Source organism: Musca domestica, unplaced genomic scaffold (assembly GCF_030504385.1).
Source record: "Musca domestica strain aabys unplaced genomic scaffold, Musca_domestica.polishedcontigs.V.1.1 138, whole genome shotgun sequence".
Taxonomy (NCBI): Eukaryota; Metazoa; Arthropoda; class Insecta; order Diptera; family Muscidae; genus Musca; species Musca domestica.
This window is the reverse complement of record NW_026712189.1, coordinates 732,105-748,386: the sequence shown is the minus strand read 5'-3', so window position 1 is coordinate 748,386 and position 16,282 is coordinate 732,105. Positions and strand designations below refer to the sequence as shown.

Genomic DNA, 16,282 nt, shown 5'->3' with positions numbered 1-16,282 from the left:
AATATCTTCTGCAGGTCTTAAGAGACAATTTTTAAAGTACGATTTCAACAATAGAATGTGTTTTAATTTTTATTAATTCCCCACTTTTAGGAATATTTACAAATTTGATGTATTCCGAGACCTATAGTAGAATTCTATGACAAATAATATTTCTGAAGGCATTATATACAAAAAATGTAAGGATTCCGCAGAATCTTACATGGCTTATAATGAAATTTGATGAACACTGATACCAAAATTGGCAACTTATATTGATCAAGTTGAACTGCATTGGACCGGGTGAAATATAGTGATCATGATGAACTACAATGAATCTGGTAAGTCCGGTGAACATGGTGAGCTATTGTTAACCTGGTGAGTCTGGTGGATTATAGTAAACGGTGAGCTCTAGGTGAACTATAATGAAGTGTAGCGAAACTGATGAACTATAGTGAACCTTGTGAACTGTAGTAAAATTGGTGAACTGCAGTAAGTCTGGTAAACTGTAGTGAAACTGGTGAACTTTACTGAACTGATGAACCACAGTGAAACTGGTGAACTATAGCCATCCTGGTGAACTATAGAGAGCCTGATGCACTGTAGTGAACCATGTGTACTGTAGTGAAGCAGATGAACTGTAGTGAACATGGTGAGCTGTTGGGAACCCGGTGAATTGTATTGAACCAGAAGACCTGTAGTGAACCAGGAGAACTATAGCAACCCAGGTGAATTGTAGTGAACTATAGTGAGCCTGGTGGACTGTAGTGAATCTGGGGAACTGTAGTGAAAATGGTGAACTGTAGTGAACCTGGTGAACTATAGTGAACCTGGAGAACTGTAGTGAACCTGGTGAAATGTAGTGAACCTGGTGAACTATAGTGTGCCTGGTGAACTGTAGTGAGTCTGGTGAACTGTAGTGAGCCTGGTGAACTGTAGTGAGCCTGGTGAACCGTAGTGAGCCTGGTGAACCGTAGTGAACCTGGTGAACTGTAGTGAACCAGAAGTACTGTAGTGAAACAGAAGAACTGTAGTGAAACAGAAGAACTGTAGTGAACCTGGTGGCCTGTAGTGAACCAGGTAACTATAGTGAGCCTGGAGAACCGCAGTAAACCTGGTGAACTGTAGTGTGAACTGTATTGAGCCTGGTGAACCGTAGTGAACCTGGTGAACTGTAGTGAACCTGTTGAACTGTAGTGAACCTGGTGAACTGTAGTGTATCAGAAGTACTGTAGTGAAACAGAAGAACTGTAGTGAACCTGGTGACCTGTAGTGAACCAGGTGAACTATATTGAGCCTGGTGAACCGCAGTGAACCTGGTGAACTGTGGTGAACCTGGTGAACTCTAGTCAGCCTGGTGAACGGTGAACCTGCCGAAATATAGTCAACCTGGTGAACTATGGTGACCCTGGTGAACTGTAGTGATCCTGCTGAATTACAGAGATTCTGATCAACAAAGCTGAACCAATGTGTAATATGAAAACATAATTAGACTGATGACTAACTATCCATACATAGAAAAAATTGCGTCTTATCTCACGTTATGTAATTTGCATTACTCACACCGATTACATACTCTGTGCATTTGTTACATTCATACCTATATCTATCGCATTGTGTTACATTCACGTCCATACATATATCTGCCACAGGTATTTACCGATCGTACGTGATTTGTAAATAAAACTGTACATTAATGCAAATTCTTCGGTTCTGTAAAATATGACTGCTGCTTTAAGCATTATCTGTTTTTTTCGCAAAACAAAAACAAAAAAAGAAACAGCACAGCTTGAAGATACCTTGCAAATCATGAGCTGAAGTATAAATATGGATCACAGATGAGTTGGAAAATTATCACACCGAGTCAGCACGTTTCATTCTTTCGCCATGGTCTGTTTTTTGCAAAATGTGTTGTTTGTCAGAAAAAAAAAAAACAGAATTGAAATAAAACACAATCCACCAACAGCAATGGGATTAATGAGAAGAATGTAATGATGATCTGAATGTAAATCCAGAACAGAAAATAAAACCATAGATAAAATGTTGATTAATGTTGTTGGCATTTTTTTTCTTGAGAATACTGTTTTTTTTTTCTCAATGAATGATAAAAAGAATTCAAGGATTTTGTTTAGAGAGTGATTCGAGGAAAAAAGTCACAAAAGAAATATATGATTTCTAGAAAAAAATCGTATTTCTTAAACAAGATCTTAATCCTTAAAATGTTGAAATGGTGAGCTGCAACAAGATTTGTGCAAAATATGTGACCAGAATAAAACAGTTCAGAATAGTTTATATTATTTTCAATTGAAAAATGTCTGAAAATAGAATTTTTTTGGAAAACCCAGCTGAATTCTAGTGAACATGATGAACTAAATTGAACCGAGTGAACAAAACTGAACCAAATGAACTGAAATGAATCGGTTGAGCCAAAGTGAACCTAGTGATGGGAAGTGATCCTGGGGAACTAAAGCGAGCTTATGGTGAGCTTATGTGAACCGGGTGAACCACATTGAACCAAGTAAACTTAAATGAACCGGGGAAAGTGATCGTGGGGAACTAAAGTGAAAATGGTGAAGAAAAGTGAACAGGGTGAACTAAAGTGAACATGGTGGACTGAAATGAACTAAATTGAATTTGGACAACTGGTGTGAACTTGAAGAACTAAAATAAATTTGGAAATTTGATATAAACTTGTTGAACTGTTTTTTTTTTATAAGTTTGATTGGGCCAGAATTTATGTAACACCTCGAAATATTGGTTTCCCATATAGGAAAGTATATATGGATCTTCCTAGCTCGCCGAGCTGAGTCGATCTAGCTATGTATGTCCGTCCGTCCGTCTGTCCATGTTAATTTGTAATCACGCTACAGGTCGCAATTATGGCTCGATCCTTACGAAATTTTGCACTAAGGTGTGGTTAGGGTCAGAATAGAAGCCTATTTCTTTTGGAGATGATCGCCAAATGTTTAGGGGTTGAAATGGACCAAATACTGAAAAAATGTCGGATTTTGCAGTAGCTATAGAGGTCGCATGTAGCAAGAGTTTAGGGTGGGGAAGAAGCCTACCAATTTGGGTGGTCATCGGATAATATTTAGCGGGTAAAATAGACCATATCTTTTTTGTTGAAAAAATTCAATATTTTTCATTAAACCGCGAATATTTTAAATTCCGGCGAAATCCCAAAGCCATGACAAGGTTACTTCTGATCTTTACATTGATGTTAAGATACAACAAATCGGATATATAGCAAAATATGTGCGATATATATGTCTATCAAATAAGATATGCTTGAAAGATCTCATATATGTCGAGAACGGCTGAACTGATTTCGACAGTTCTCATTAATTCAGAATGGCCTGGAATGGAATGACAGGAAAGAAAAACGTCTAAAAAAATATCTCTCTTAAGATGAAAATATTGATTTTGTAATATTTTCTCATATTTTTTCAATTTTGTCATATTTTTGGCATATTTTCATTTTGAATTAAACATTTGGTAATACATCTACAGCTAAGAAAACTAAGTAGTTAGGATATCAGGATATCATATACAGATCGCATTTATGACCCGATCCTTACGAAATTTTGCATGGGGATAAGACGAGGGTCAGAATAGAAGCCTACTCGTTTTGGAGATGATCGCCATATATTTTGGTGCTGAAATGGACCAAAAAACGGAAAAATTTTCAGCTGGTCGTAATTATCGCCCGATCCTCACGCACATTTGAATTGGGGTTACCGGACATTGCAAAAGCGAAGCAGTTTTGGATGGCCATCCAAAAATATTCAATGTGTGAAGGAGTTTGCCAACTTTTGTAGACAAAATACGAAAATGTCCATTCCATTGACTTTTTGGAGAATTCACAAATGCAGGAAAGACGCACTTCTGACTATTCCATTAACGCTGATTTCGTTGAAGAATATAGTCAAATGTCTGTATCTCATATAGATGCGTTTCAGTCAAAAACCAATAATAAATGTTAATCTTTTGCCACTTCTCCAGATCTAGGAAGACCATTTAAGTGCAACATCTACCAATAAATTGGAAATGAGCAAATTAGTTTAAGTTGCTATTATTCGAAAATTAGAGAACGAAACCTGATGGTTTTCTTTTATAATTTGTCACAATATCTTGTGGAATTCTTTCGAGTATCTCGCCTATATAAACTGTATCGTTTATTATAGTGTTGTAGGGTATTCAACGGTCGGCCACGCTCGACTGTAGCCTTTGCTTACTTGTTTTTTTGAAAATAAATATTTTTGTTTAGAGAAGATCGTAATCCTTAATGCTTTTACACTTTGAGCTGAACTTATTACTTGAAAATTGAAAGTGAAGAGCATAAACTATAATCCCACCACCAATCCTCAGCAGTTACATTGATTTTTGGCTTAAGAATATTCTCGCCATTAATTAAATTAAGCTTTTCAACATATCTATGCTTTCCTTCCCAAATTTTTAATTCAAACCTTCTTCTCCTTTATTTTACTGTGATTGGAAAACTTAATTTTTTATGACGAGAAAATTAGCAAACTGCATGACTAAGAGGAAACGCTTAGCTCATAGCGACCATTTCTACCCTGCTGTCTGTCAGTGCCCATTCACAAAAATCGAAGTTTGCCATTTAATGCTTCATTGGCTGGCTATTCGGATGCCCCCTCTTCTAATGGATGGATGTATCTCCACTTCATCACATTTATATATCTTCATAGACTCAGTCGTCTTCTGACAAGTGTCTCTGCTCTGTTTGAATATTTATTTCTCTTTTAACGCAGTGCTAATTGAAAAATCCACAAACAGCAACTCGAAGAAAAGGCAAATAGAAAAGACAAACAACAACAAAGAAAAAAATGAGAAAAAAAAAAAAAAACACAGAAATGAAAAAATCTTAGATGCTAATGAATTATCAGCAAATGTGAAAAAAGAAATGAAAAACAAATTGTGTATTTGTCATAAATGTTAATGGGCATTTCCTCCGCTGTCTTCCTAATTTTTCCACTGGTCTGGTACTCGGAATTGCATTTCAATAAATGTGTAGCCATGGATGTATATTTTTTTCCATGTATGTTTTTTTTTTTCTTTTTGTACTGACGTACATCAATGCCTGTTGTACATCCCACTTGACCATCATCACTGATTGTTCGTCTCTTACTCTTCATGTTGCCTGTTGCTGTGGCTATATCCAGCAACATGACATTCATTGCATTGTCTGTCGCTGAGACGACGAAGCAACACTCATGCCAAGTGTCTGTCGGAGATGCAATTGATTGTCAATATTTACAGAGGGCAACAGCATTTTTTTAAACAATTTGGGGATGAACCTAGCACTAAAGCGAACGATGGTAAGGTTTCTGAACTATGAGAATTATAAACACAAAGAATTTATAGAAACCCTAAAAATGAGAAAGTAAGTACAACCCAGTAAGCTATGACGAACCTGGACTAAATTGAACCTGAGGAACTTCTATTATCCTAATGCAAATTAACCTGTTTTGAACCAGCTGGACTTCAATGAACTGTAGGAAATATTTAATCGAAGTGAACCTGGTAAAATAAAGTGAAACTGGTGAACTATAGTGAACCTGGTGAACTTTAGTGAACCTGGTGAATTATAGTGAACCTGGTGAATTATAGTGAACCTGGTGAACTATAGTGAACCTGGTGAACTATAGTGAACCTGGTGAACTATAGTGAACCTGGTGAACTATAGTGAACCTGGTGAACTATAGTGAACCTGCTAAACTGTTGTGAACCTGCTAAACTGTTGTGAACCTGGTGAACTCTTGTGAACCTGGTGAACTATATTGAACCTGGTAAACTATAGTGAACCTAGTAAACTATAGTGAACCTGGTAAATTATAGTGAATCTGGTAAACTATAGTGAACCTGGTGAGTTATAGTAAACCATAGTGAATCTGGTGAACTGTCGTGAACCTTGTGAACTATGGTGAATTGTCGTGAACCTCGTAGACTATAGTGAAATATAGAAAACCTCGTGAACTATATTGAACCTCGTGGTGAACTGTAGAGAACCCGGTGAACTACAGTGAACCTAGTGAACTATAGTGAACCTGGTGAGCTACAGCGAACCTGGTGAGCTACAGTGAACTATAATGAACCGGTTGAGCTACAGTGAGCCATGTGAACTATAGTGAACCAAGTGAGCCATGTGAACCGCAGTGAACCAGGTGAGCTACAGTGAGCTATATTGACCTCGGTGAACTATAATGAGTCTTGTGAATTTGCTAAACTATAGCGAACCGGGTCAGATGCAGTGAACCTGATGAGTTGTAGTGAATCTGGTGAGATACAGTGAACTTAGAGAACTATAGTGAGCCAGGTGATCTGTAGTGAACGTGGTGAACCGATGAAGTATAATGAATTCGGTGAACTGTAGTGATCCTTGTGAACTATAATGAGTCTTGTGAATCTGCTGAACTATATCGAACCCGGTGAGCTGCAGTGAACCTGATGAGTTATAGTGAATCTGGTGAACTCTTATGCACCTGGTAAATTGTAGTGAATCTGTTGAACTATCGTGTGCCTGTTGAGCTATAGCGAACGGAGTTCACTTTAGTGAACTTGCGGAACTTTTTAGAGTTTGAGGAACTTCTTGTACCATGGCGTGCCTAGTAAACTTTAGAGAGTCTATATACAGGGTTGCCCATATTCGACGGACCCATCTGGCAACGCCATAACTTTTGACAGAGATGTCACATCGCTTAATGACATACCGCGTTTGAAGCGTCAGTCCAAGCAGATTTTTATCATCACGCCACGCGAATTAGTTGAAATTTACATTCAACAGAAGAAGACAATTGTGAAAACTCAACGTGCTTTTAAAACATTAAAAAATGTGAGATGTGCGCCTTCTAAGAACACCATTAATCGTTTATACCAAAAATTTTCGACTGGTAAGGCTCTTTCTAATCCGAAGAGGCCATATAAAAGTCGACCAAGGCGATCGGCCGAGAATATCGCTGCCCTACGAGTCAGTGTTGAGAGGTACCCAAGAACATCCCAAAAACGCCGTTCTCAACCGTTGGGCATGGCTCGGTCCACTTTACAACGGATTATTCGCATTGATTTGCATTTGTGACCGTACAAAATTCAATTGAGGCAAAGAATGTTGCCTGCGGACAAGCCTCGTCGATTGGAATGGGTCCAAAGGTCCGTCGAATATGGGCAACCCTGTAACTTTTTTTTAATCGAACGAGAGTGTAATTTAATCGCTAAATTTAAAATTTAATTAACGAAACTTCATCACTATCAAGAATTTAAGAAAAAGATTCCATTTTTTTTGTAGCCTTGTGTAGCAGAAACTTATTTTTGTCTTTTTCTCCCAAGTTGTTTTTCTTTCTTCACTGCACTTGCCAGAGCCTCTAAGTGTTTGTCTTCGGTCCGGTGTTGTTGTTTTTGTCTTTTTAATAGAGGAAATGATTTGTTTACAATACACTTGACTTAAAAGTCAAATTACAAATTTGTTAAACTATCTATTGATCGTTTAGTTGTTTTTTTTTTTTTTTCCTCTTCACTAAATGTCTGTCCACCTGTCTGTGGGACCGACCATCTCTCCGCTCTTCTTCATTAAAGATAAGTTTGTTTGTTCAGTTTTTTTTTCTCTATAAAAAGACAAATGATTTTATTGTTGTTTGCATGCGAATGAAATTCAATTCGTATTGAAAATAACAAAAAAAAAAGAAAGAAATATACTGAATTACAAATAACAAACAATGATAGATTATTTTGAAAGACAAGAAAGTTAAGTCAACAAAATCGAAAGAAATAAAGAAAAATACAACGAAAGAAGCTCATATTCAAGAAAAAAGGCTTTACTTTTTATTTTGCCACAACTCAACACAAATCCCTCATATATATTTTTGGGGAAATAATATGTGTTTATTTATGGCTTTATTTTTCATAGATCGTGGCAGTTACAATCTTATCACAATTTTTTTTATATTTTCTGTTAGCAATTAATTATTTTCAATGACCTTTAGAGTTATTGTCAAATTATTTAGTATCGCCTTGAGGAAAAAGCTAATAGACAGTGAGCAAATAGAATATTTGCAAAGAGATAAAATATACGCTTTAAATTAATCTATTTTAACCATTTGTACTTCAATGATTAAACAATTTCAACGGAAAATACCTGACTGGTGTCACCTACCCTTGCGGAAAACCTTTGGATTTTGGACTCCATTTGATATATTCAAATTTGTCGTGGTAATCCACGACTCAAAGTTCACGTTTTGCATATTTTTTATGATGAATCATGGAAGATCACTTATTGGATTTCCATAAAATGAATTAAATATCATTGAGAAATTCTAGAATTCCATTGTTCTTTATTTGTATCTCCCTTTGATATAACTGTAATCAAATGACACTGGAATCGCTGCTGATAACTTGCGACAATTAATTGAATATTTTGTTGTCAATTGAAATTTTCGAAAACAATGGCCAATTTTATTTAAGATTATCAAAAAAGTACGAAAATAAATAAACAACGTTTAAATCGGCTACAAATGATTATTGTGACCCTGGTGAACCAAGCTGAGTTCGGTGGACTTATATATTATATTAAATTATATTATATTCACAAGTGTTGTTCATAATAAACCTGCTGACTTATTGAACTATCTACAGCTAAAATGAACGTTTGGAACTAAAGTTAATCCATATGAGCCTTATGAACCGTAATATTCCTGGAGACTTCATTGACCCCGTCGAAATATGCTTAACCAGAAGAACTAGACCAGATTAGTCATATTATTTTTTGCTAAAGCGAGGGGGATAATATTAACATAATGTATTTAACCTAGTTTATTTCAGTGAGCCTTACGAACTGTAATGAAAGTGCTAAACAATAGTTAGCCCAGAAATTAGGGGAGCACGTTTGATTTATAGCAAGTTGTAATTCTGCTTCCAATACTAACAGAAACAGGGCGATAATAATAAACCAGTAAAGAAAGTCCTAAAGTCGGGCGAGGCCGATTTTATGATACCCTACACCACTTTGCTAATTTAGTTGAGCTCCACTTAATAATTAAAAGTTTTTATGGGAGAATTCAATCATACACGCTATGATTATAATTATAATTTAAATTCCAAAGGACTAAATATGCCGAAGCATTTGTATATTTCAAATTCGGACTTGTATTGCCCATTTGGTGCGAAGGTAATTTGAAATCGGATAAAAATATATATGGGAACTATATCCAAATCTGAACCGATCTCGATAAAACTTGGCAAAGATATTTCTGAGCTGTATTTGATATATTTCCCTGAATATCGTTGTTACGGAGTGCATATTACGGCTGTGGGTAACAAATACAATAAATCGGATGAACAATATATATGGGAGCTATAACTATATCTAAACCGATCTTCACCAAATTTGGCATACTACCTTCTAGACTAAATTCGGTCGTATGTGCCAAATTCCATCTAATTTAGAAAAATATTAGACGTTTGGTGCACAATAAATGGTAAATCGGACGAAGTTATATATGGGAGCTATATCCAAATCTGAACCGATCTCGATAAAATTTAGCAAAGGTATTTCTGAGCTGCATTTGATATATTTCGCCAAATATTGTTGTTACAGAGTGCATATTACGGCTGCGGAGGACAAAAATATCAAATCGGATGAACAATATATATGGGAGCTATAGCTATATCTGAACCGATTTCGATAAAATTTGGCATACTTATTTTCAGGCCTAATTTGGTTGTATGTACAATATTTCATACTATTCGGGCTGATATTACATGTTTGGTGCACAATAAAAAGCAAATCGGACGAAGATATATATGGGAGCTATATCTAAATTTTTACCGATTATCTCCAATTTCAGTAGGGCTCGTCCTTGGGCCAAACAAATGTTGTTTGCAAAGTTTCATCTCAATCGGATAATAAATGCGACCTGCATTTTGTTCACAAGAATACATGGACAGACGGACGGACGGACAGACGGACTGACATGCATAAATCAACTCAGAAAGTGATTCTATGCAGATCATCAAAAGGAACTATGGGTCTATCTCGTTTCCTTTTGCCTGTTACAAAGAAATGCACAAAGACATAATACCCTGACCACCTTGTGGTGTAGGGTATAAAAACCATTAATAAATTGTTAAACTAAAAAGAAACTGGTAAATTAGAAACAAGTTAAAAAACATCAAATTACCGTATATAGGGAGGTACCGTTATATCGGAGATATACGAAGACCTGGACCTGCATAGACAATTTTCTGTCACAGACTGTAGTTCCCATTACGAACTCTAAATAAATACTCCGGTGAATAATGACGCTAAAATCATCAAAGTACCGAATATAGGAAGGTACCGTAATATGGGGGCTATATGAAGACATGGACCTGCACAGACAATTTTCTGTCTTAGGCTGTAGTATTCATTTCGAACGTCAAATGCCGAATTTGAAACAATTCCGGTGAATAATGTCGCTAAAATCATCAAAATACGAAATAATACCATTATATGATGCCCGTGAAGATAAATTTTAAAATATAAATGCAAAGACACAAGTCACTTGTATTTTGTGTTGGTGCGCAAGGGGTTAATTGAAAAATAGTTTTTTTTAATATTAATGATTTTTACCATTTTTTTTTTTTTTTTTTTTTTTTTTTTTTTTTGATAAATCAACGTATTTTTAAATTAATTTAAATTAAATTAATTTATTAAATTAATTTAACAGAAAATGACACAATTTCCCGACGAGGACGAATAACCAGAGTGGTTTTGGCGGTAGGGAAACTGCATGGAAAATGCTGAATTGCACAAAAACTATGCTAGCTGCGTCATTGAGGCGGGTCTTAAATGAAAGGTCCCGAGGATTACTTTCTGGCTATATATGCCTTATATTCCCAACTGATTTCAGATAATTGAATTTTTTCGATTTTTTAACCAAAGTGGCGGTTTCGGTAGGGAAACTGCAGGGAAAGGATATTGAAATGTGAAATATAGTGAAACCGTTGGAAGTTATTGAAAAGTGTGGGCCATTGTAAAGCTATGAGTTATAGTGAAGATGGATGAAGATTTTACAGAAGCTATATTAAATCTGCTGGTCTATGGAAAGTTCGCTGAACGGCGTTAAAGCTAGCAAGCTATACGCGAGCGTTTTGGTAAATAAAGTAATCTGCAGATAAATCTTGGGAAACTACATTGAATGTGGGTAATAAAACGGAGGTTAAGCTGAAAAGGTAATCCATTTGAAGTCTGGTGAGCTATGAGTATCAAGGTATGAAATTACATCGTGTGAGCTATATTGAAGCTGGTGAGATACTATGAAGCTATAGGAAATTCAATAACTTATATACATTTTTCTGAAGGAAGAAACAAACGGAAACAACACTTTTTTTGGCAAACAAGTAAGCATCAGCATCGAGATCTCACATATGACTGTAATGGTATAAAAAATCTCACCAGGTAATAATGGGTGCCCGTTTCTTCCATTAGCCTTCAGATTCTTCCATATTTGCAGATCCAGAATTCAGATATAATGGGATCATAAAATATATGATTTATATATGTCTAGCTTAGCGCCCAATTTTCGGCAGAATGTAATAAGTTATATCTCTTCCACTTTTAAATTGTTTTATAGCCAATATATCTCTTCTGTCTGTTTCCTTCTAAATGCATGCAGGATTTTTAATTTTTCCTTTCTCTTAAATTGGCCCAAGTGTGAGATTTCTTTTCACAACTTGGAAATACCTCACAGAACGGAAATGTTGTGCCAAACATGTTCAAATACCCACAGCTTCGTTGGGTGGATGTGTAGATATTCTCTGATTAAATTTTTCGTTCACCTGATCACTTCGAAGCTAAACAAAACTATATTTTCGGGTATTGAAAAACTCCTAATTCTTAGCATAGAAAATGCGTTTTAAAAATCGAATTTTTCTTTTCATCCCTTTCAAAAAATGTTGCAACGACCTACCTTCGAAAACCACAAAAGACTGGATGAATCATCCAGTATCTTGTCCCATAATGTCAAATTCGAGGGTTGTAAAATACCGCAAATTACCAAGCCCTGTCTTGACAAGACATACACTGCCCCACTACAATAATCTACATTAATGCCCATGTATGTATGTTTGAAATTCGTGTCAACATTTGTAACAATCAAAGACGCAGTCTGACGTTTTTTTTTTTTTTTTTTCAAAAACATAAAAACAATTGAAATTTTAAGTGTTGCCTGTTACACTTTTAACGCTCTTCATCGCAGAGTGACACAGGAAAAAGTTTATTTTTTGACGGGCATCAAAAAAAAAAAAAAAAAAAAAAAAACAAAAACACCACAGCAATTGCCTTCAATAGCAAAGCCATTAAACTTGAAACCAGAAACTGAAGTCTAGAGATGGAACAATAAACAGAAAAAAACAACGCATTGTTAAAAGCAATTTAGATTTATTTAAAAAGTCAAAGTACAACGCGTCTTCTTTTGACAAATAAAAAAAGAGTTTCCGCTTTACAACTGAAGAGCGTGTGGTTTTGAAAAAAAAAACTGAAACTTGGAGAATGGAAAGTAAAGAAAATGGGTATCTGAACAAATTAAAAATTTGTAGAGCCTGATCAAATGGCAAGTATTCGCATCTCCATACCTGAACTTAATAATGTTTTGAAAATTGCCTTCAATAGCAAAGCCATTAAACTTGAAACCAGAAACTGAAGTCTAGAGATGGAACAATAAACAGAAAAAAACAACGCATTGTTAAAAGCAATTTAGATTTATTTAAAAAGTCAAAGTACAACGCGTCTTCTTTTGACAAATAAAAAAAGAGTTTCCGCTTTACAACTGAAGAGCGTGTGATTTTGAAAAAAAAAAACTGAAACTTGGAGAATGGAAAGTAAAGAAAATGGGTATCTGAACAAATTAAAAATTTGTAGAGCCTGATCAAATGGCAAGTATTCGCATCTCCATACCTGAACTTAATAATGTTTTGAAAATGTTTTAATATTTTTTTGCTACTTATTTTTGCAGGTATTTTTATTCAAATTCCATAGAAAAACTTCTAAAAAACCTGAAATGCGAATTTCAAATTCCTGTTAAAAAAAACAACAACACAAAATTCTGAGAATTTTATAAATGTTTGCTGCTACTCTCAAAAGATTATTATTAATAACCCGTTTAATGCTCAACCTCATCTAATCTTTGTTTGCCTTCTTGTTGTTTTTTTTCATTTCAGAAACTCTATGCCAAAGCCTTGTACGACAATGATGCTGACTCACCCGATGAATTGGCCTTTCGCAAGGGCGACATATTGACCGTGTTGGAACAGGACACTGAAGGTTTAGTCGGTTGGTGGTTGTGTACATTACGCGGACGTCAGGTAAGTGTCGGACAAGTTTCGATTTCACAAGTCAGTCGCGGTTTTTTTTTAGAGATGCATATCATCAAAATACTCAACTCCCCGGCATACAAGACATGACAGAAACAAACTTAGCCAGTTCTTGGCTGGTCAATTTTTCGTAAAGGGTGGCACAATAAAGAAGTTATGGATTTTGAACCAAAAAATATTTTTCAAACAGCCATTAGAGCTAACGGGCGTCCCATTTAGAAAGCAATTTGTTAAATTGGGCGCCATTTGTAGTGTCATAGTTTGACATTTGAATAATTGTTATTGGTTGCTAGTCGCAGGTACGAGGTTATTTAAAATGGGGCGCTACACGTCTGAAAATTGTCATTGTGAAAATGTTTTTTTCCGAATTGGTGAATGTTTTTCGTCTAAGGTACACAAATTGCACCAATATTGGGGCCCCAATAGTTCCCCAAACGAATCAACTCTAAACAGATAAATGGATAAAATTGGCGAACCTGGGTTTTAGTAATGTAAAGACAACAACGCCACTTCGACTTGTTCGATCGACCGATAATATCGTTGATTTCGTTCATACTTCATCCACCTCAATTCGAAAGCAAGCTCAGCAAATTAATTTCTCCAAATCCACTAAGCATTCCGCTATAATATCCATATCTATCTCTTCGATAGATCCAACTTCTCAACATTTTCTTCCAATATCTTAAGACATTCTTCCCTCATTATTGTACAATTATCACTAGATTAGCGACTCCTGATTCCAATATACAGTAGATCCAAGCAAAATTCGTACAGCTTATAACTTCCAAAAATCAAAATTTACAAAAAAATATTGGAAGATTAAAATAAATATAACAACAAAGACCTCAAGCTCGAAAAACACTTGTTTCATTAAAAATATAATAAATAGATATAAAAAGAGATTATATTTCAATGCCAAACCCAAACTCGTACACTTCGTATAATTTAAAGTATTTCTAGACATTAATATTTTGTATTCATTCACTCACTTTTTTTTTACCATTTGTAACCTATTTGGCATACTTTTAACAAGTTTTTGCAAAAGCTAGGTTCAATTTTTTGTCATTTTTTCAACAAAGTTTTCTTCAAATATTCTTTGCAAGATATAGAATGCTGGCGGATTTTTCCATCGTGATAGCACTATAAATTCTCTACGGGGTTTATGTCTGGACTCTGGGCTGGTTTATCCATGACCTGGAGACAATTATATAGCAGCCATGACCGCACCTTATAAGCCTTGTGTTTCAGATCATTCTCTGGATAAAAGTAATTATCTTCGCCAAGGCCGAGTTTTTTCTTACGGAGTGGCAAACTTTCTTTCAAAATGTTAAGGTACATAGTCTGATCCAATATACCCTCAATAAAATGCAATACACCAGGTCCAAAGGCTGAAAATGAACCCCATACCATTACTGACCCACCACCGCGTGTTTCACTTTAGGCTTCACATTTTTAGCAAGGAGCGTTTCATTTGCATTTTTCCATACATAAGGTCTGCCATCTGAACCAAAAAGGCTGAATTTGCTCTCGTCCGTGAATAGCACATTCTTCCAAAATGAAAAGTCTTTTGATATGTGCGCCTTGGTAAATAGCAATCTTACTTCTTGATTTCGCTTGCTGATTAGAGGTTTATGTCTAGCTTTTCTTCCATTGTAATTCGACTTATGCAGTATATTTCTTATTATTTGAGGGCAACATACTTTTCCCAAATCCTTTTCCGCAATTTTGCGAGATTCGGTGTACTCAAACATGGTTCCTTTTTTATCTGCCATAAAATAGACTTCTCATCACTCAAGGTAAATATTTTATTATTTGTCGTTTTTGATTAATTTCTACACATTCATCTTTTTTTAAAGCGTTTTCTGATGTACTGAACTATATATCGGCTTCTATTAACAATTTTAGATATGTCACATATCAAGTTGTGGTGGTTACTTTAAAACAGTGATTTGTCCCCCTTGTCTTCCCATTTTTTTAATAATTAGGTCAGAAATTTATCACGTTGAAATTTGTGATAAATTAGCTTTTATGGACTTCCCCAAATACATTTTCAAAACTCGCGTGAAGTTGGACGCAGTTCGAAACAGGGTTGCCGTATAAATGTAGCTTTTGCATAGAAATTTGGTGAGTTTTAGAATAAATGCCATTATTTTGTTAAATAAATAAAAACAGTAAACTTTTGTTCTACGGCTAGTTCTAGTACCCTATACACTTATAAAAAATACAGGTTTCTCCTGGAAGTGCATTTGATAACAATCATATATTGCTTTGGAGCTACTTTATTTAAAACTTGCTTTCGTCTGTGAACCTCTTTAATATATTTTTTGGCCAGTTTCACGCTCTTACTCTGGTTATTATTTTATGTAGACGGCTATTTTCACGCTACTCGAGATATTTTTGTAGGGATTTCCCATTTTCACAATGCACGATTCCTTGTGACCCACCCTGTTACACAACCATTGCCAAGTTAAAAGTTTATTTAAACTCCCATTTTTTTGAGATCTTTAAAGACAAGCTAAAAGTTAAACCTACATACATATCTAAACTTGTAATCATACAATGTTTCTTAATATCTTTTACCCGATGTTGCAGTCGTTCACCACATTTTTTTGCGGTGGTCTTGTATTCTTACCCCCATGGATGTGTGTGTCTGCATCAACTTTTGACTTGGTATGTCAATCAAAATTAACAGTGATTTCCTGCATAAAAATATCTTCGCAAATGAACATTTTTTTTCGCAAATGAAGCAGCTTGTTGTAGTTTGACTTTGAATGAAATCATGGTTTAATCATGAAATTAGTTCATTTCCATTGCCAAGGAGAACAAAATTTGTAATTTATTTTGATTACCCCCCATCAAAAAAGGGAACATCAAACCAAAATGCAAGAGAACGATTTGAAGATAAAAAGGAATTTTTAAATAAGCCATGAAAGAAATGACACGG

At 35.3% G+C, this 16,282-nt stretch overlaps 1 protein-coding gene across 2 annotated transcripts in view; it reads left to right on the top strand.

The window, feature by feature from the left end:
• Nucleotides 1–16,282, top strand: part of LOC101897309 (breast cancer anti-estrogen resistance protein 1) — a 175,561-nt gene that overhangs the window by 118,309 nt on the left and 40,970 nt on the right. For both annotated transcript variants that reach the window (XM_059118948.1, XM_059118949.1), the window contains exon 2: nt 13,186–13,329. In XM_059118948.1, coding sequence (XP_058974931.1) covers nt 13,186–13,329 — 144 coding nt within the window. The remainder of the gene's footprint in view (nt 1–13,185; nt 13,330–16,282) is intronic.